The 21,408-nt window shown below is 45.4% G+C and overlaps 2 protein-coding genes across 7 annotated transcripts in view; one reads left to right on the top strand and one right to left on the bottom strand.

The window, feature by feature from the left end:
- CCDC40 (coiled-coil domain 40 molecular ruler complex subunit) overlaps positions 1-7,491 on the bottom strand; it is an 87,934-nt gene extending 80,443 nt beyond the window's left edge. The window contains exon 1 of one of the 4 annotated variants that reach the window (XM_073684104.1): positions 7,466-7,491. In XM_073684104.1, the coding sequence (XP_073540205.1) occupies positions 7,466-7,485 (20 nt within the window). In that variant the 5' untranslated portion in view covers positions 7,486-7,491. Of the gene's footprint in view, positions 1-1,776; positions 2,189-2,395; positions 2,416-4,792; positions 4,891-7,465 lie in introns of those variants that run through there. The other 3 variants (XM_073684103.1, XM_073684106.1, XM_073684105.1) reach the window with 3 other exon arrangements.
- Positions 1,834-21,408, top strand: part of TBC1D16 (TBC1 domain family member 16) — a 77,417-nt gene continuing 57,842 nt past the window's right edge. The window contains exon 1 of one of the 3 annotated variants that reach the window (XM_073684116.1): positions 1,834-2,269. The gene's annotated coding sequence lies outside the window, so the exon portion shown is untranslated. The remainder of the gene's footprint in view (positions 2,270-21,408) is intronic. The other 2 variants (XM_073684118.1, XM_073684117.1) reach the window with 2 other exon arrangements.

Below are 21,408 nucleotides of genomic sequence, written 5' to 3'. Positions count from 1 at the left end.
ACACCACATCTGCACAGTATGATGCCATGCAGTACTCCCCCCATTCCCCTCCCACACACACAAAGTATAATGACCCCATAAGATCCCTCCACACAGAATGATGCATCCGCAGTACATACCCTCACACAGAATGATGCCACAAGGTATATTGCCCCCCACACACACAGCATGCCTCTACAGCCCCCCCATAGTATGATGCACCTACACAATACAATACCCCCACACAGTATGACAGCCCCCCAAGACAGTTTACTGCCCCCTCAACCCTCCAAATACAGTATGATGGTTCCACAGCTCCCTCTAACACAATACAATACCTCCGTCACCGATGCAGCCAAAATACAGAGACCTAAGCAGCAGCGGACCTGGGGAGGGTGACTACCTGCTGTGTTTGTAATTTTACCATTTGGGTTCCACTTTCCTAAAAGTTTTTGAATTTTAATGAGGTCTAAGGGGTAACGTTTCTCCTTGTGGAGAGTGACACACCGGCTCTGGCACGTCAAGGTAGGGAGGCATATTCGCCATGCAATGCTCCTCTGGGAAATTTGTAGGATTGCTGCTTCCTATAGGTGGCGCTCTAGAGTTCAAGTCCTCTTTTCTCTGAAGAGGCACTGAATTTTAATGGCTTTCCACTTTCAAGAAAGAAGAACCCAAATGCTAAAATAACAAACGGGTACTCACCCTCCTAAAATCACAATGGGACTCGTGTACTCGGTTTCTGAGATTTCCTTTCCTGATGAATTTAGTATTTAGAAAAATCTGGAATACGCAGCTGCCAGTACACGCTGGCTGCAATACAACCGTGAATGTACAAGCGCTCTGCAGACATGAATCCACCATTACTCCACCCTTAGAGGTGGTAGGGTGGACGTCCTGATTGTGATCACTGTATGTATGCTCATGTTCCGACAAGACCACCTCCTTCAGATGGGACCTTCTGATCAAAACGTGGCCTAAGAACTTCCCGTTTATAAACATGGAGCAATTGTGGAATTCACGTATTAACCCCTTGGCGCATATGGACGTAACCACATCCGTGCTGCGGTCTGCATGTGTGCAGTGTGCTATACAGCCGGCATTTGCCTGTATCGCCTATTCTGCAGTTTAACCATTTAAATGCCGCTGAGCGAGGCCGAGCACGTTTAGTCGGCATGTGACCACATGTATATAAAAATTGCATACTTGCGGTCCAGTGACCGTCAGCAGCGCCGGAGAATCCTGACAGTGTGCAGGGTGTGTGCTGTAAGGATGCAGAAATATTTAATCATGCCCACCGTGGACATGTGACCGCTGCAGCCAATCGTTCCACGTCGGGACTGACTGCAGCGGTCAGGTGTATGTGTTGTAACGGCAATAATAGAGCAGAGGGACTGATGGAACAGGAGCAGAAAGGTTATTATGTTAACTCATTCTGTGCGGATTTACAATAAATATTGCTTGGCTAGACAATTCCTTTAAGGCTTATTGCCTAGTGATAAGATACCGCTGCTCGGGCCTCACCGGTCACTGGTCAAGCATGTACCTACCACACCATTCAATGTCTATGGGCCTGCTGGGAAAATGGTGGGGGATGTTTATCTTGTGATGACCCCTTTAAGGAGCCAGGGCTTTTACACGGCCTTTACCCTCCTGTCACTGGCTCCCAGCACTACAGCTCGGGGTAGCCTGCAGCTCTGTCCCTCGCCCTCTAATCGTCCGCCATGCTTTACACTGCCATCACCTGTCCGATCCGATATAATAAATACACCCCAATGATCAGAGATACAAGGCACCGACCTGCGCGAGCCAGACATCTTCTCGTTGCTAAGTGACGCTGTCAACTTCCGGAAAAGGCGTAACCTGTGCTGGACCGTACCAAAGTTGGTACAGAGGAGGGGGGTCTGAAGCGTTCCTCCCGATATTAGCTCGTATTCGGGAACATTACGGAGGGTGGTTGGATTCGGGGGAGTTTAGTGAGGAGCAGCATTTACCAGCTCCAAGAGGGAGGCTTGTTTGCTCCTTACTGGTAGTGGCCGTGTAGTCCTAGGCGCCAGGTGATGGCATAACATGGGGATCGTGCACACAACGTGCTGTGCTCGGGCAGAGCTGCGACCACGGCTGATGCTGGCACTGTGCCCCCGATCTCCTGTGCGCGGAGACTGCTGATGGTGTCCAGCCTGGCAGGGAAGGGGTTACCCGGATCCGCCCCGCCCGCTCCCTGGATGGTGCTCGTGGCTCAGGCCGGACGGGGCAGTGTGACCCACGGGCAGAGAGCAGGGTGGCATCGAAGGTAGGTGGGATGGGGGGACTGCTCCGTGTATGACCATGTGCCCACACAGGGCCTGCAGCTGGCTCACTGGCTGTGTATACTATATATATTGCCCATGGTCTGCCCTCTGGCACTGCCAGCCCTCACCTCTTGCCATAGACCCTCTCTTGTGATGTCCGTCTTCCATCACTTATATTGGGAGTTTTCTTTGTGAGCAGTCCCTGCTGGGTGTCCTCTCCTTAGGGGTCTCGGCTTATGTGCCCAACTGATCAGTTAAAAAAATCCAAAACTTATTTAAATCTCTTGGTATAGCGCCACCATATTCCCTAGTGCTGTACACACATTATCGTCACTGTCCCCATTGGGGCTCACTATTTAACTTTTCTATTAATATGTAATTAGCTAACCTTACAAAAGGTTTGACTAACGAACCCCCCCCCCATCCTTTTCTTCCCAGACCTCATCTGTGGAGGGCCGGAAGGGGAGCCCCCATACATGATAGAAAGTCAGCTGATCTTGGCAGGATCTGATGACTTTTGGGGTCCTTTTTGGAGTGTTGGAAGGAAATTCGCACAAACATCAAGGGCTCATACAGACTCCATGCTGATGTCGTCCTTGTATTTAAAAAGATTGTCCAGTTAAAACACGTCATCACATTTCCTCAGAATAGGTGATAACTTGCTGATCTGTGGGTGACGCGCGCCCCCCCGTCTTGTGGGTGACTTTTTATCCCGTTTACAAAATGGCGTGCCGGGCTAGATGGCCAATCCCGCTCCCGTCATTCTTTATGGCGTTGCTGGAAAATGCCAAGCTCAGCGCTCGTCAGCCCCATAAGGAATGAACAGAGCAGTGGTCGCACATCTGTTCTGCCAATCAGTGCAGGTCCCAGTGGTCGGACCCCCACCGATCAATAAGCTGTGGCCTATCTGGTGTATAGGTGATAACTTGTGTTCACTGGACAACCCCTTTAACCAGGATTCCTCATGGAATAACCATTCTGTTGATTCTTGCATTGAGCCTTTCCTGCGTTATCCCTCTTAGAAATGTATGAATAAATTGACACTGGGGTGTGTCACTGTTAACTGTCCAATCAGTGCTGACTATAAGGACACGCCCTCCTTGGCAAGGACAACCTCCAAGGTGTCAATTTATTCCCTCCTGAGGTTGATGTCAGATGGCACCACCAGGAGATAGGCGTTCAGTATTAGCCAATCATGGCTACTTTCTTCCAAAAACTGCCCCATCAGTCAAACTGTGTGTGGTATTGCAGCTACGCCCCATTATCTTCCATGTAGTTTAACTGCAGTACCAGACATAACCTATAGCCTAGGGGTGGCGCTGTTTTTGGAAGGAAGCAGCTGTTTTTCTGTAATGATGGGCAGCTTCTTTTAAAATGATTGGGGTTAATCAAGAATGACTTTTGGCTTTTATTTATAATGAAAGCCTCAGGGCTGAGCCGAATCTGTGGTATAAGTCCCACTGGCATACCCAACTGGCATATTTGGGCTCCACTGGCTTCTTTTGTGGCGTCTGTCATTTTGAGAAAAGAAATCTGTTTAAAACAGTTAAAAAAATAAAAAAAAAACTTTACAAAAACAGTACATTTTAATTTTTTTAAAGTATTTTCTTCTGAGAATATTCTGGTTAACCCAATAATTGTGCTTTTGTATAATGAAAAATTCCATGATTATCACAAGCGTTCTTCATCAAGATCTAGTGGCCGCCAATCAGTCGCAGTCATGTGGCGATCACACGGGTGCCCGTCTCGGAGCTGTATGTCAGTCACATGATCATGACAAAGAGAGATCCTGCTGAATGACAGCAAGCAGAGATCTTGACAAGAACAGACAAGCAACTTGAAAAGTTTTCATTCTATAAATTACATTTTTAGATGTAGTAATCAAAAATACTTTGAACTCTTCACGTCCTAATGCTCTGAGAAAGTGACAATTTATATGTCGCATATGCACAAAAACTGGTTGTGTGTCTGTTACTAGGGGAGTTACAGGGTTAATTTAATCTGTTTACTCGGGAAGTCTGTGGGTTTTCTATTGTTACATTTGGCCTCCTTGAATTGTTAGGAGAATGGGGGCGGTGAAATATTTTGTGTATTTCACTATGTCGGAGTCGTGTAACCCTCTGTCCCACAGAGATGAGAGCTGTATATGTAAAAGCTGTATTCTTACCTCCTAGGGAAAAATATTACATTACTGATGCCAAAATAGGATGTCATGGGATACACTAATTTACTGTAAATGGAAATAAAGCCTAAGGTGCTGAAATACACCAGATGGAAGTCAGGCGAGTCCACAACGTGTAGGAATAAGAGCTGACTATCTAATGCAGGGTCATCAAACTTTTTAAACAGGGGGCCAGTTCACGGTCCCTCAGACCCTTGGAGGGCCGGAATATAGTTTAAAAAACAACAATGAACAAATTCCTATGCACACTGCACATATCTTGTTTTGAAGTAAAAAAAAACAAAACGGGAACAAATACAATATTTAAAATGAAAAACAAGTAAAGTTAAATCAACAAACTTACCAGTATTTTAATAGGCAGGTAAATGTCCCCAATAGGCAGCATAGGTCCTTAATGGGCAGGTAAATGTCCCCAATAGGCAGCATAGGTCCTCAATGGGCAGGTAAATGTCCACAATAGGCAGCATAGGTCCACAATAGGCAGCATAGGTCCCCAATAGGCAGCATAGGTCCCCAAAAGGCAGGTAAATGTCCCCAATAGCCAGCATAGGTCCCCAATAGGCAGGTAAATGTCCCCAATAGGCAGCATAGGTCCTTAATAGGCAGGTAAATGTGCCCAATAGGCAGCATAGGTCCCCAATAGGCAGGTAAATGTCCACAATAGGCAGCATAGGTCTCCAAAAGGCAGGTAAATGTCCCCAATAGGCAGGTAAATGTCCTCAATAGGCAGCATAGGTCTCCAATAGGCAGGTAAATGTCCCCAATAGGCAGCATAGGTCTCCAATAGTTAAGTAAATGTCCCCAATATGCATGATAGACCGGACCCAGCGTTAAAAAAATAAATAAAAAAATACCAGTACTCACCAATGTACCCCACTGCTCTGAATAGGCGCCCGCTCGATTCCGTCTACTTCTGGCACAGGCGCGTGACGTTATCACGTCGTAAATAATAATATACGGAGGGCCGCAAGTCTTCCGGAGTGGCAGTGCATCGCCTTTACTCGCCGCCTCTTCGTTACGCCCATGATTACAGGGCCCGACAGGCAGCAGCAAAAAAAACACCCGGCGGGCCGGATAAAAATCCTGATGATCCCTGATCTAATGTATATGGTGTTGTCTCAGTTTCTCCTCTGACAACTCATGTCCAGGGGTAAGAAGGGTGGGCATGTTGCATCCTACATTCCCTTAGGAGATAACTTTGCTGATCAGAGGCGTACATAGAAATCATGGGGCCCCATAGCAGAAGTTCTATTTGGCTGCCCCAATAACACCTTGAAGAGGTTGCTCACTACTATAGAGAATGCCCCCGTTGATTTTTAAAGGGTGAAATACGTTTTGTTTTTTTTTGTGATTCTTACCTGTGAGCTGCGCTATCACTGGCCTCTCACAGGCATCACGTGACCCCCCCCCCCCCCCCCCCCCGGCCGCAGCCGGCTCTGACATCCGCTGATGTCAAGTTCCGGCTGTAGCCGGGTGTGACCCAGTGACGCGCACCCCCTGATTGATGGGCTGTGGGCGGGGTTTCACCTCACGTTACAGCCCAGTATCCACCACGTGCTTTCCCTCTCCTCATTCATTGGGAGAGCGTGTGGTGGATGCTGGGTGTGACGCGCGGGGTAACCCTGCCCACAGCCCATCACTCACCAGGGAGCGCGTCACTGGGTCACGCTTGCCTGCAGCCGGGGTCACGTGATGCTTGGTGAGCGGCCAGCGATGGCGCATCTCACAGGCAAGAATCACAACTCAAGGTACTTACAAAAAATCTTATTTCCAGTATTATGGGCACCACGGGGTCCTCCGTACACGTACAGAGTTATGGGCACCACGGGGTCCTCCACACAGAGTTATGGGCACCACAAAATTACACACATGCTCGTCTGAGTGATTATGGTGAGCAAAGCTGGTCATCCACACTCAATAGCTGACGGCCAAACGTTTTTTTTTCTACTGAGATCTCCATATATGTTTATTTGCTGTGATTGAGGTATAGAGGCCTGTCTGAGGCTGTCATACAGACTTGGCTCAACCACACCACTTAGGTTTCAGGTATACTCTGGCCTTCACCCCTTTATCCTTTTCAGGAATCTGGGCCTACAGCTGGGGCCGTGGGGTTGCATCCACAGCGTGGCTGCTGGCCGGTGCAGCGAGCAGAAGTGGTAAAACTAGTTATGTCAACAATAATGACAAAATAGGGAGATGTAGTGAAATCAGAGGAATAGCCAGGGTCAGGAACCAAGAGGTAAATGAAAGAGTACGAAGTCAGGACAGATCCTAGAATAAGGCTGGATTTACACAGCCCGATTGCAGCTGTTAAACATAATCTGATCGGCGGTTGTTTAATTACATGTTTAGACCGGCCGACCTCACATCCATGTGTACAGAACAGTGCGTGCACATAAAATCTCACTCTTCTCGGCAGCATGTTTACACGGGATGTGCTGCTGAGAATGAGGATTCTTAAGAACCATCACACCTGACGACTGAGTGGGAGGGAATAGGGGAACACTTCTTCTTGATTATTGGCTAGTGTAAATGGGTTGTAGGATAAGGTCAAGTATGTCGAAATCCAATATGCCCCATTATTTTCAATAGGCCAAATGAATGACAGCCAAACACAGTAAATGGTGGTATTGTCCCACCAACCTTCATCTGAGTACGGCCTCCTTAAAGGGAACCTGTCACTAGGCCCCTAGACTGCCAGCATGTAGGGATGCTCGGTGGAGCAAGATGTACAGCACATAATGTACATGTTTGGAGTGTGGGAGGAAACCCATGCAAACACGGGGAGAACATACAAACTCCTTGCAGATGTTGTCCTTGGTGAGAACCCAGGACCCCAATTACTGCCGTTATTAGATTGGTCCCATTTGGGACACTAAACCCCCCCCCCCCTATGTATAACGACATGCTTGCGGTTTAGTGGCACAAAATCTAGTGACAGGTTCCCTTTACCTTTTTTTTTTTTTTTTTTTTTTGGCCAAAGCGGTTTATTGCATGTGACCAGGATACGGCATACCTTCTAAGCATGTCAAGCATGCAGTATCTTTGTCACGATCTATGGCTTCTCCTCCCCCTCTCATCAGTAATCTCCGTCATCTTGTAGTAATATGCTTCTCAGATGAAGCAAGGGAAACGCAAACACGTGATATCCACATGGGAAGGAAACCGCAGATCCTGCCAGAGAGATTTCATAACCTGAAGCTGAAAGTCAGCACAGTTCTGTTTCTGGTGACCCTGATAAGGGGGGATCTATTCAGAGATTCTGAAAAACGTCTTTCAGGAATTAAAGCCCCAATAAACCAAGCTTGATTTTCAGATAAAATGGCCATTAAAGGGTTATATGGATGTATAGTGGCTATAAAAAGTCTACATAAAATACCAGGTTTTTGTCAGGTTAAAAAAAAAATAAAAAATACCAAGAAGAATTATTTCAGAACTGCTTCCACCTTAAGGCTATGTTCACACATGTTGTGCTTTTTTTCTGCTGCTAACTTCTCTCTGGCAGGAAAACAGCTGCATTAAAAACACAGGTTTTGTTGCGTTTTTTTCACCACCCATTGCTTCCTATGGGTATAAAAACGCTGAAAGAAGTGACATGCCCTATTTTCCAAAAACACAACCAAGGCACACAATACGCAGCAAAAAAAACAACAACATGTGTGAACAGAGAATTCTGGTTTCTCATAGACTTTGCTGGTTCTGCAAAACGCAGCTGAAAAATTGCATAAAAATCTGCTGCAGAATACGTTGCAAAACCCGTCATGTGTGAACATAGCCTAAATGTCATTCACAATATATACACTTCCATTGAACTAAAGTTAAATTCTTTCGAGTGGGAAAAATGGTGTTGCATAAATATGCACACCCTTAAACTAATACTTTATTGAAGTACGCTTTGAATTTCTGACACGATTCAGTCTCTTTGGGTAGGAGTCTACCAGAATTGGTAATCTTTGCCCACTCTTCCTTGCAATTGCACTCCAAACCTGTCAGATCTCCTGTATACAGCGCCCTCATCAGGACAAGCCACCGGTTTTGAATTGGATTCAGGTCTGGTCTATGGTTTGTCCATTGCAAAACTTTGATCTTCTTCTGGCAAAGTCATTCTTTTGTTGGTTTGGAGGCATGCTTAGGGTCCTTGTTGTGCTGAAAGGTGAAATTCCTCTTCAGCTTTTTAACAAATGACTGATATTCCGGCAGCTCATTTAATATTTCTCTATGCCTCTTGGCAGTCTCCAGGACCAATTTTCTTTTTGTCTTGTCTTTTCATCATTTGTTGAGAGACGTCCAATTCTAGGTAATGTCGATGTGCCAAATTTAATCCACTTCTTGATAACCATCTTCAGTGTTCCATGGTATGCCTAATGTCTTGGAAATTTTCTTGTACCCTTTCCGTGAGTGACTTTCAACAATCAGATCCCTTTGCTGTGTTGTAAGCTGCTTACAGACCATGGCTTTTCCTGTAAAATGCAAATAAGAAAATGTCAGGAAATCTTACTAGAGCAGCAAAACTTTATATGGGGTTATTCATAATCACTGTAAGTCATGGGAGTTGTGTACTGACTACTATTTACCATGTGTTTGAGGCCTGGGTCACTCATACGGCCATCAATTCTCATATGGGAGAACTGGGCCGATTATGGTAATGACACTTGGATCAAACTCTGTTAGCACTTTGAGCTGAGTGTCATGGGTTTCCTCTGGGTTCTCCGGTTTCCTCCCACACTCCAAAGACATACTGATAGGGAATGTAGATTGTGAGCCCTAATGGGGACAGCAATGATAATGTATATAAAGTGCTGTGGAATATATTGGCGCTATATAAAAATAAATAATTATTATTATCATCATCCAATTCTCTCTCGCATGAGAGAATCGTATCAAACATGCAGAAATGACGGAGAACTTAATTTCTCCATCTTCTCCACTGTCTCTGTGCTTGTACATCCTACTGCACTCAGATGACATCTTGGAACTCAGATGACATCTGAGTGCAGTCTGATGTTTCACACGCACCCATAGACTTGTATGGGCAAGTGCAATGTGATTCGATTATCAGATGCACTTGCAGCTAGCGATTGTTTTCTCATGCCGGATTGGCAGGAGAAAAAAAATCGCAGATCTGCACTGCCCCATAGTATAACATTGGGCCGAGTATTATCTGATAAATCATCAGATCGCACTCGGCCATGTTATATGGTCATGTGAGCGAGCCCTAAATGTGATAGGCTAATTCTCAATTAGCAACCACATTTTATGTACTGCTTCCATCTGCAGTATATTGCACTTCAGCTCTGTGTACATTGCATAGGCAGAAAGCTGCCAATCAGTTGTGGGGGCTTGGTTATACAGAGCTCATCATTCAGAGAATTGATACATCTGCAGCGAAGAAAACAGTGATTTTATTAAAACTATAGCAGGCAGCCCAAGAAGTGACACATCACTGAAATCATGGTCTTTGCCCCTATATCATGCTGCTCTCTGATGCAGTAGTAAAATCCTGATTCCCTTTAGGCTATGTGCGCACGTTCAGAATTTGAAGCAGATATTTCCGCAGGGTTTCTGCATCTCCTTGGCAGCAAAACCGCTGCAGAAAAACTATGCGGTTTTGCTGCGTTTTTTACTCGTTTGTGATGCAATTTTTGAAGCGTTTTTGTACATCAATGAATGCTTTTTGGAACTAAATAAAGTTATTTCTTGGGACATTGCTTAAACCCTTGGATTACTGTCAGAACTGGGGTAAGTATATTGGTTAATTTAAATGATTAAAGAATGTGCCTATTGTATTTCAAATAAAGTGTTTGCTCTGTGTCTTTATTTAACTCTTGATTTTAATTAGGTTTGGTGATGAAAGGGTCTGATTGACACCTTGTCATCACCATACAAAAGAGCTAGGTGTCAGCTAATTCCAATCACCTAATCTTCATTAGCATTTTCATTCATGCGATTTCTGGGGCTGCTGTGAGCTGCTATTTTAGCCTAGGAAGGTGTCATTAGGCAAACATGGTCCCTGGCTATTGTTAACAGCTCACAGCTGTTTCGTTAGCCGCTACACACCCCCCCCCCCCCCCATCAGCACTCAGCAGCGCTTTGAATGCAGCTTATTTTTGCTGCGTCCAAAATGCTGTCTTTCTAATGCCGCACTTTTATTGCCGGTACATGTGAATCCACCGCATATAATGACACTTCAGTCGGTCAAAGTCTACAGCGGAGACTAGCGTGTCTGCTACAGAAATTGACATGCTGTGGGTGAGTTTGGGTATGTTGCCATAATCAGGAGCCACTGCAGGTTTGAAGCTGTGTTTTATACAGTGTCAAACCCGCAGTGTCCAGATGTTACAGCATAGTGGATGAGATCTCTAGAAATCCCAAGTCCACTAAATTTGCATCACAGGCTGCGAATCACCCATGGACGCTGACATGCAGCACGTCTTTAAGGATTGCAGCATGTCGAATTCTCTTGCTGAGTCGCTAGTCTCCGCAAGAGAAATTTGACCACTAGAAAGTATTGAATGTGGTAAATCTGCATTGTTCAGTGGAACACATGTGGATTTACCTGCATTCTATAGAATGCAACGTTTTGGACACAGCAGAAATATGCGCCCAAAGCGCTGCTACGTCCGAATCGTGGGCATATAGCCTAAAATTAAAAAAAAAAATAAAAAAAAAAAAAAAGCGTGGGCTCCCGCATCATTTTTATAACCAGCAGAGGGAAAGCTGACCCCTGGGGGCTGATATTAGTAGCCGGGGAAGGGGCCATTAGCTAACAATGTTCCCTGGCTATTAATATCAGCCCAGTTGTTTGTTTAGCCTTTACTGGCCAGATTACAGGGGGACCCTAGAAATAAATTGACTTGGGGTCCCCCTATAAAATCTAACCAGACAAGGGTAAACATATAGCTGCGGGCTAATATTAATAGCCAGGAAAGGGGCCATGAGTACTAGCCCCCTCCGTGGCTAATAATATCACCCCTCAGCAGTCCGAGAAATGGCGCATCCATAAGATGCGCCAAATCTGGCGCTTAGCCTCGCTCTTCCCACTGCCCTGTAGCGGTGGCAGTGGGGTAATGGGGTTGAGGTTCATTTCAGCCTTGTATTGGCGGCTGACGTGAAGCTCATTTTACTAATGAAGGGCGTCTATAAGACGCCCCCATTACTAACCACGTAGTAAAATGGTCGCCGCTTTTTCAGTAAGTACATGGCCAGAATAAAGTATTTTAATGAAATAAAAGTATATATCAGCTGATCAGCCCCGTTGAGCTCACCACCAGTATTGGTGGGAAAATTCTTGAGACTGTTCCCACGGTGAGGTCATGTGAGCTCTCAGTTGATCTTCAGCTGATTGCTCACGTGACCGTAGGTCCTGGCAGCGCAGTACACTGCTGGGAGCGAGCATGCTCCCAGCAGTGTTCTGGGGGGGGGATGACATCGCCGGGGGACATCGCCAGACAGGTGAGAGAAGTGGGGGGTTTTTTTGTTGCTTTTTTTTAAAAATTTTCTTACTGCCAGTGGTTCCCTGGTCGGCTGAGGAGACTACTGCTCCCCTCAGCCGCACCACTCTCGCTGTTATCAGCGGGAGCGGTGGTCGGATGAGGGGAGTAGTATGCCTCCTCTGCCGACCCGGGTACCACCCGCAGCACGTTTCCGCAGCGTTACACCTCCCATTGGCTTTAATTGAAACACAGCAAATCCGCAGGTATAAATATTATACCTGTGGATTTGCTGCTGTTCAATTAAAGTCAATAGGCGCGAATTCGCAGTGGGAACGCGCGCACAATTGACATGCTGCGTTTTTTTTTCTGCAATGGTAATCCTGAGTGGAAATTTCTGCATCATGCGCACAGCACATCAGGATTACCATTACAATAGCTGGCAGACCGATTAGCAAGCATTTTCGCGTCGAAAAACCGTTGCGGAAATGTATCAAAAACGCTACGTGTGCACATAGCCTAAAAATAAAGCATAAGGAGGGAACCTGTCAGTTTTTCTTGCTGCCTGTGGTTAATGGAACACTTTTGCGAGAGGTTTTTCTTATGTTTTTTTTATTCTCTTCATGGAAAGCTATTTTTTTTATCATTTTTTTCCATTTGTTTTTTTTCTGCAGTGACATAAATTATGTCCTGTTCAAGAAGTGATCGTATAAAGATAAAAGTCCTAAATGGAACCGCAGTGTCTTCTGCATGGCTGCAGGTGACCTCATTGTGATAGTAGGAGTGGAATGACGGACAGGATGACCGCTCCATTGATAACGTTACAGCCCTAGATGAGAACGGCCTGGACAGATGGGGGGGAAGACCTGAGGAAAAGTTCTATTACTCTGCACATTCTCATTTAATAAATCATTCCCCTACTACCACCTGATTATATTATCATACCCTCTTGCACCCATAATATCCTAGAAATCTTCCAACCCCCCCCCCCCCCAGGTTATTTACATGTTGGCCCCCTCTGCAGTAGTCATTCTCCCCTTTTCTCGGATTATAATTTCACACCCATTCTGCATAACAATTAATCCCCAGAACTAAAATACCCCACTGTAATAATCTTCCCCCACCTCCTGGGATTATAATCACACACCTCCTGTAATATAATGGTTATCCCCTATCTATAGAACAGAGGATAACCTTCTGATCACTGGGGGTCCCACTGTTGAGTGGTTTCTGGAACCCCAAGATCAGCGCGGTGTGCATACAGAGCCTCCGCTTCACGCATTGTCTACGGAACTGCCGAGCATACAGTAGTACACTATTTCCATCAATCCCGTAGACAATGAATGAAGTGGAGGCTGAGCATGCACACCTTCCCTCTATACAGGACGGATCTGCAGAGCGCATCGTTCTCTAGGGTTGCAGAGCCCCACTTTTGGTGATTTCTGGGGGTAGTAACTACATCCTTTGGTAATAATCTGTTAATCACCCCTACCCCAGAATATAATAACGCTCCACACAGTGCACTTCTGTTGTATAAATATTGATTTTGGTGAAATGTATATCACTTTACCCCTAATCCCAAAGGCGCTGCTCTATCACATTGCCATATTAAAGCATAACCAGATGAGTGCTGCCTCCAGTGTGACACAATCAGATGCACACTGACCGCATCGCCCAAGAACCGGAGTACTGCGGAGTGATCACTCTCATCAGGTGTCACAGCCAGTTATGCAAATTGTCTCTTCAGAGAGGAAGAAGACCAGAACTCGAGTACCACCTATAGGAAGTAGCAATCCTAAAAGTCAGTAATGACCCTTTAACGAGCCTTATCACATGACTTAGGATATAAGCCAGAACTAGAAACTCAGTTTGCAGACACTGTGTTTCGGGGTACTGCCCTTTGTCAGTGCAAAGTGTTAGTTCTGGTTTGGCTGGATGAGAGGTGTCAGACCGGTATCTAGGGGTAACATTTCTCCTTGTTGAGAGTGACGTGTCAAGCGCATCAGGTGAGGAGACTTTTAAAGCCGCAATGCTCCTCTGGGAAATATGCAAATTGTCTCTTCACAGAGGAAGAGGACTAGAACTCTAGTGCCACCTACAGCCTTATTACCCCTAGATACAATGTCCATGACTGGCTATCTCCCAGCCAGAAGCACTGCACTCTGGCCAGACAGGTGTGCTGCTGTGTGGGCTCATGTTACAGACTGAGAAGTACTCCTCACAGCCCACCCTACAGGACATTGCTGCTCAGCCCCCTCCTACAGTACATTACTCCTCTCAGCCCTCTATATACAGGTTCCTCCTGCAGTACATTGCTCCTCAACCCATCTATACATAGCCTCCAACTTTGGTTCATCTTTCTTCAGCCCCTCTATATACAGCTTGCATCTGCAGCACATAGCTCCTCAGCTGCTTCATACATGGCCTCTATGTGCATTACATCACTCCTCAGCCCCTCTATATACAACCTCCATCTGCAGTACATCGCTCCTCAGCCACTTCATATGTAGTCTCTATGTGCAGTACATCGCTCCTCAGCCGCTCAATACATGGCCTCTATGTGCATTACATCACTCCTCAGCCCCTCTATATACAACCTCCATCTGTAGTACATCACTCCTCAGCCACTTCATATATAGCCTCTATGTGCAGTACATCGCTCCTCAGACTCTCCGTACGTGGCCTCCATCTGCAGTACATAGCTCCTCAGCCACTCCGCACGTGGCCTCTATGTGCAGTACATCACTCCTCAGCCCCTCTATATACATCCTCCATCTGCAGTACATCACTCCTCAGCCCCTCTATATACATCCTCCATCTGCAGTACATCACTCCTCAGCCACTTCATATATAGTCTCTATGTGCAGTACATCGCTCCTCAGCCGCTCCGTATGTGGCCTCTATGTGCAGTACATCGCTCCTCAGCTGCTCCGTACGTGGCCTCTATGTGCCGTACATCGCTCCTCCGCCCCAGGTAGCACGCTGCATGCACTCGTACTATTGGTTGTGTTGATGGAGACCCGGTGAACAATTAATTATTTTTTTAATAATTGGCAGATGTATTTTGTTCTACATCTTCGCAGGTGTCCCTGCCACAACTAAACTCTCCACTACAATTGAACATGCAGGGGCGCTGTAGCTCCATGTTGGCACCTTATCATTATTTCCGGTGACAACCCTTTCAAGTACAGCACTCTATTTGAGGATTCGTGTCACTTTATTCACTTTTTACTTACGTCCTTTCATTCACTGCAGCCCCGGGGGCGGTTTTTCTCTGCTTTCCTCAACAGGTCTGGGTTGTACAACATAGACATAGAAAACTGTTTTAGATGTAAGTTATTCTTCTGCAACTTATACTTTTTCTATCTATAGAAGCCCTTGGGGGGGGGGGGGGGGGGGATCTGAATAGTTGCGAAGTTTAAAATCTCAATAGCTTTTTTTTCTGAATTATCAGCTTTGTTCTGTTTTTTTGGGGGGGGGGTTTTGTACCACATGATCTGCATGCGGACGACATAAATCATACTGCAACTTCAGTGTGAACGACCAGTCAGTCTCTCTGTGCATCTTTAGAAGACCCCCCAATGTGAGTCTTATGGGGGCACATAGAGCCAGACTCCTGTAAACACTGAAGCTGATTCTGGTAGTCTGAGCTGATACATTGCGAATAAAGCCATGTTCGCAGCCTATTAATTAAAATGTTTTTAAGCAAAAAACATACGGTACTCTCCATCATTTCAATGCTGGGCTGTTCATCAAAAACTCAATTATTTAGAGAACACAACCCACTTCCTTTATTAAAGCCGATCCGTCATCGCTCTTTGTAAAGGAAGAGGAATATGGGCTCAGGATCCCTCCTATAAGGCAAAAGAGCACAGAAAAACATGGAGTTATTTGGCTAATAGCAGCGATCAAAGGATCTAATTAATTCAAGTTTATTTATTTATTTTTGATTTTGTAGTCAGTGTGTATTTGTTTTTTTGAGGAGGTTTCTCACTTCTATCTAGTTCATTTTATTAGCAGAGATGAAAAATAAATGGATAAATTGGACGATTTAAAGGGTCTCTGTCAGCAGGTTTTTCTATATAATCTGAGAGCAGGACAATACAGGACAAGAAAGCCTGATTCCAGGGATGTGTCACTTACTGGACTGATTTGTGTAGTTTTGATACAATCCTTGCTAAGACTTCTGATTTGTGTATAACCCACCCACACCTATTACTGGCAGCTTCCTGTGTATACTGTGATTTGTCAACAGGCTGCCAATCAGTGGTGGGGGCGGGGTTACACACATGAACTGGACTGCCTGGCATGTGAGCTGTAGTCCAGTAGTGTTAATCTCCTGCTGGAGAAACAATGGTTGTACTGACACTACAATACACAGCATATGTCACGAGTGCGTCAGGTGACAGACTGTCGCCCTGCAGTGGGTTGCAGGAGATCTCTACGTTTGGCATTACAGACAGAAATGAACTACTGATATGTTTGATATCATATTTAGCTTTGGAGATATTTTTTTTTCTACATTTCTTATAAATGTTACTTTTTTATGTAAAAAAAAATTATATTTAGTGAGTTTGATCGTGAATAGAATAGATTGAAAAATGGTCTTCAGAGCTGCATTCTCATTCTGTTGTAAATGGACAGCACACGGGTCAACAGATCACATCTATGTGCTGCTGTCTATTTGAAACATTGGCGTGCAAATCGAATCAAAGTAGGAGATAATGCCCCTGTTTTCTGACTTTTTTTGTTTGTTTTTGTTTTTGTGGTGAAACATTTAGATACGTTTTTGAATAGAGGCCTGAAAGATAAGGTGTCTGTGTACTTTTTTTTCTTAAAGTTTAAGAAATGGATAGCACAGGTGTGCAAAAAAAATGACGTGATTTAGGCCTTAAGGCGTGAGAGTTTTATAATACTGTATAAATATTCTGTACATCTAGCAGATGCGTGGCTCCTTTTACGAAGGAAATGGCTACATTCATATGTACTTTCTGCTTTTAGTGTTACCTTGGCAATAGTTTAGAGAATTTACCGTATATTCCGGCGTATAAGACGACTTTTGAAGACTGAAAAATCTTCTGTCTAGTCTGGGGTCGTCTTATACGCCGGTAATGTTTTTGAACTTTCAGAAATTGACATGCGGGGATACTCTGGGGGTGTTAATAAGCTGCCGTGGCCTTATCCCTGCCATGTGGGAGTTAATATAAGGTGGAGGGAGTTAAAATACGGCAGCGGTAGGTCCAGACAGTCAGCGCTTCTGTGCTGAAACTGACACATCGCTGTGCTGTGTCTTCTCAGGCCTGGGACACAGCGCAGCGTATTCCCAGCAGCGGAGACAGACAGAACCTAGCGAACTTTTCTGACACATCGCAGTGTCTTCCCAGCTCCGGACACAGCGCAGGGCTTCTGTGCCGACAGCTTTCACTTGTCACAGAAGCGCTGCGCTGTGTCCGGAGCTGGGAAGTTCGCATCGCTTCTGTGTAAAGTAGTGTTGAGCATTCCGATACTGTAATATCGGGTATCGGCCGATATTCGCGGTATCGGAATTCCGATACTTAATTCCGATACTTTTACAATATCGAATACCGGAATCGGAAGTTCCCATAATGCCTGCGCTCTGCAGTGTCTCTGAAGGATGACAAGCTGGATGGCAGAGCTCAGCTGAGATCCAGCCTGTCATCAGAATGCCATCCCAGCGTGGGAGAATTCTCCTGATTGTTTAAAAGCCAGCGGGCGGTAAAAAGCCGCCGGCTTTTAAACAATCACAGAGCCCCATACTGCTTCCCCGCAGCCTCCCACCCCGATCCTCCGCTCCCCTCGCCACCTCCCATCCCGATCGTAAGTTAGGACCTGGCGGGGAGTGCAGCACAAAGGAGCGGGGAGCGAAGGACCCGGGCGGGGAAGCCGGCAGTGAAAAGACTTCACCGCCGGCTTTCCCGTTCTGTGCTGCGCTTTCCCGCCGGTTATTTCAAATGAACAGCTGAGGTATCAGGTGATGCCGATCAGCTATTCATTTGAAGTCGCCGCGGTGCCCTCAGAGGGTTCATGTGAGTTCATGCTTGACTGCATTGCATGAACTCACATGAACTTTCCCACGGTCTCACAGGTCAGCCTCACCTCCCAGACCCGTCATGATTGGTGTGTGCGGGTGTCTGTGCGTGTGTCTGCGAGTGTGTGCGGTGTCTGTGCGGTGTCTGTGTGATGTGTGCGCGGTGTCTGTGCGATGTGTGTGCGTGCAGGCAGACATAGGCCGATGTGACACTTCTACTCCCATCGGCCTATGTCTGTCCCCCGTCCACTCCTGCCAGCAGGATCAGCTCGATGGGAGCAGTAGTTCCCATCAGCCTGATCCTGCTATATAAATTGCCCTACTGTGTCCCCAATAAATGTTAAATACATGTCATTGGTGGCCAGTGGTTACCTACAATAAATTAGTTCATACATTACCTGTCCCCGCCGATAGCCACCTAAAATAAAGTAAAAAATAAAAAACTACACCTATACTCACCTAGACACCTAATTCCCCGAAGCCATCGATCTCCTGTAATAAAATATAAAATAATAAACCACAACCTTATCCTTACCCCTCCGTAGTAGTCCACGAGTGTCCCACGAAGATCTCCAGTTTAGAGCAGCCACATAGAATGTGACCGCTCTGAACCGCTGCCGCCGCTAGAATGACGGGGCCGTAAAGCAGCCCCGTCATTGCATAAGCGGGTTCGCCGGAGTTCAGGCAGCGCTGCTCCGGTTAGCTGCTTTACGGCCCTGCTGTATCGTGAGAAATTCCCACGGTACAGCAGTGCCGTAAAGGAGGTCTCCGGAGCTGCGCTGACTGAATGCACTCCGGTGACCTCAGTCAGTGGCTCCCACTGCCGGGAGCGGACGTGTTCCCGGCAGCGTGAGCTTACAGCAGCCATGCACAGCTGTCACCATCTCCAGATGTGACAGCTGTGCATGGGAGATCAGCGCAGGAACGTGGACAGGTAACTATTTTTTTTTTAGTAAACTAAGAATTAAATAAAATGGTGTGGTTTATTTCAAATAAATTATTTTTTTCTTGGTGTAGTGTGTGTTTTTTCTTTTTAACACTTTGTAGGTTAGTAATGGGGGTGTCTTATAGACGCCCATCATTACTAACCTGGGCTTCATGGCAGCTGGCGCTGACATGAACCCCAGCCCTATTACCCCCTGCCACCGCACCAGGGCAGCGTGGAAGAGCGAGGCTAAGTGCCAGAATTGGCGCATCCTATGGATGCGCCATTTCTGGGGCGGCTGACGGCTGGTGTTTCTAGCCTGGGAGGGGGCCAATATTCATGGCACCCTTCCTGGGCTATTAATATCAGCCCCCAGCTGTCTGCCTAGCCTTTGCTAGCTATTAAAATAGGGGGGACCCCACGTCATTTTTTTGGGGGGGTCCGACATTTTAATAGCTAGTAAAGGCTAGGTATTCAGCTGGGGGCTGATATTAGTAGCCTGGGAAGCTCCGTGGGTATTACCCCCTTCCCAGGCTTCAAACATCTGCCCCAGCTGTCTGCTTAACCTCCGCTAGAGACTAAAATTAAGGGGAACCCCACGCCAATTTTTTTTAAAATAAATCCTTTATTTTAACACTAAATGACAAGTACAGTAATCAACACTGTCACTGTACTTCATATATATGTGACTGACATGTTTCTATCTATCTAATCTATGTATGATTCTCTATTCCTTCTATTCTAAATTGTCGGGTACAGATGCTGAATTGCCGGCCGGCTTTTTTAAAGAGACGGTGCACGAAAACACTATTATATTTTTTAATAAATCCTTTACACTAAATGACAAGTACAGTAAGCAACAATGTCACTGTACTTCATATATATGTGACTGAAATATTTCTATCTATCTAATCTATGTGTGAAGCTCTATTCTTTCTGTTGTAAATTGTCGGGTACCGGTGTATGCCGCTGATGAAAATGGATGATAGTAATGTTGTTGTTGTATGCCTTATGTTTATGAGTGACAGTTTTCCTGCTATATACCTGCATGTCATAAGAATTTAAATTAAAAAAGGACCAGGTTAAATTCAAATCTGTTTTTTTTTTAATTTTTACCGGTGTTTGGTATGCGTTGGAAAAGGGGTAGTTTTATACGGTGAATATATCCTAAACTCTATATTTTAACAGGAAAGTAGGGGGGTCGTCTTATACACCGGAATATACGGTATTTAAAATATCCCCTATAAGGGCTTGTAATTTCCATCTGATCCAATATTCTGATCACACTCAGGCATGCAAGTCAATGGGTGTGGAAATCATTGGAGTGCAGTCCGATTTCCGAGCCCTGACACAATGGAGAAGATGGAAACATTTTTTTTCTCCATCTTCTCCTCATCTGAGAGAATCTGATCGCATTCATCATCATCACATCAGAGTTTGATCGGAGTGTCCTTTCAACAGAATCGGGCAGATTATGCAATGAGAGCATCTACGCCCATCTGACCCTAGCCTCAAGATGACTCTATACTTTCAGTATGTTTTGGCCGATTCTTCATTTGCAGACTCCAAATTATTCGGAAGAAAAAGACTCAGGATATATAACCATGCACACCCAATGTTGGAAAAGTGAAAAAAATCTTTATTACATGATTACATTTAGACAACAAAAGAAAAATTTTTTAAAAGCATTTAAAACAGACAAAAACATGTGCAATCTTCATATGGGGGAATTCATGATAATATGCATAAAAATAGCAATAAACCCCACTATGTTATGTGCCACAGGTATATTTTACATCACTTATATAACATTCGATTAATGTAGACCAACTAAGCAACCCTGGCTATAAATAGCACAGCATAACCAGTCAAAATATGTGTTTATGACAAAGCAAACCCCCCTAAATATTATAAGTGAATCAAGGAATGAGTAGGAGAGATGGTCTATTGGCAATGGGGGCCCATATTTTAGAGGTATTGGCCAGATTGTGTCACCAAAGTCATATATGACGTGGCACAGTTGATCCACATATAAATAACAAGCCAGGCATTCCTGAGTGGTCAAGTCAAGAAAATAAGTAAATAAAAAATATATGGAAGAATAATTACCTGCTGGCACCAGAGACCCTACGCGTTACGCTGCTCAGACGCAGCTTCGTCAGGGGTATGTTGTCTAAGAGCACATGTGTGTGTTATATAGGTGATCCCAAATGGTGTGACTAGTTTCAGGTGAGTGTTTGTCTCCCTATGGTGTGTAGACAGGCCTGTTCTCATCAGAATATGTTCCACCCAGTCCACGTGGAACGCAAACGGAAATGGGTTAAACGTCATATCCAGTCCAAAGCAGAGGGCGCCAAATACAGCCCTGAAGCTATTATTGTCAAAGGTGCGTCCCACCCGTACCATACGGTGGAACGGGGGTGGAAGTAAAGTAAACGTCATATCCAGTCAGAAGGGTAAACACGCAGAGCAATGAACTATGCACGTAGTCATAATAAAGAAGAGGCTTGCGTTCCACGATGGAACGCAAAAACCCCAGGAGCAGCGCGTCCGCT

This window comes from Phyllobates terribilis, unplaced genomic scaffold (assembly GCF_046119375.1).
Source record: "Phyllobates terribilis strain yellow unplaced genomic scaffold, ASM4611937v1 Scaffold_5__5_contigs__length_657084704, whole genome shotgun sequence".
Classification (NCBI taxonomy): Eukaryota; Metazoa; Chordata; class Amphibia; order Anura; family Dendrobatidae; genus Phyllobates; species Phyllobates terribilis.
The sequence above is the reverse complement of the archived record's forward strand: the minus strand, read 5'-3'. Positions and strand labels throughout refer to the sequence as shown.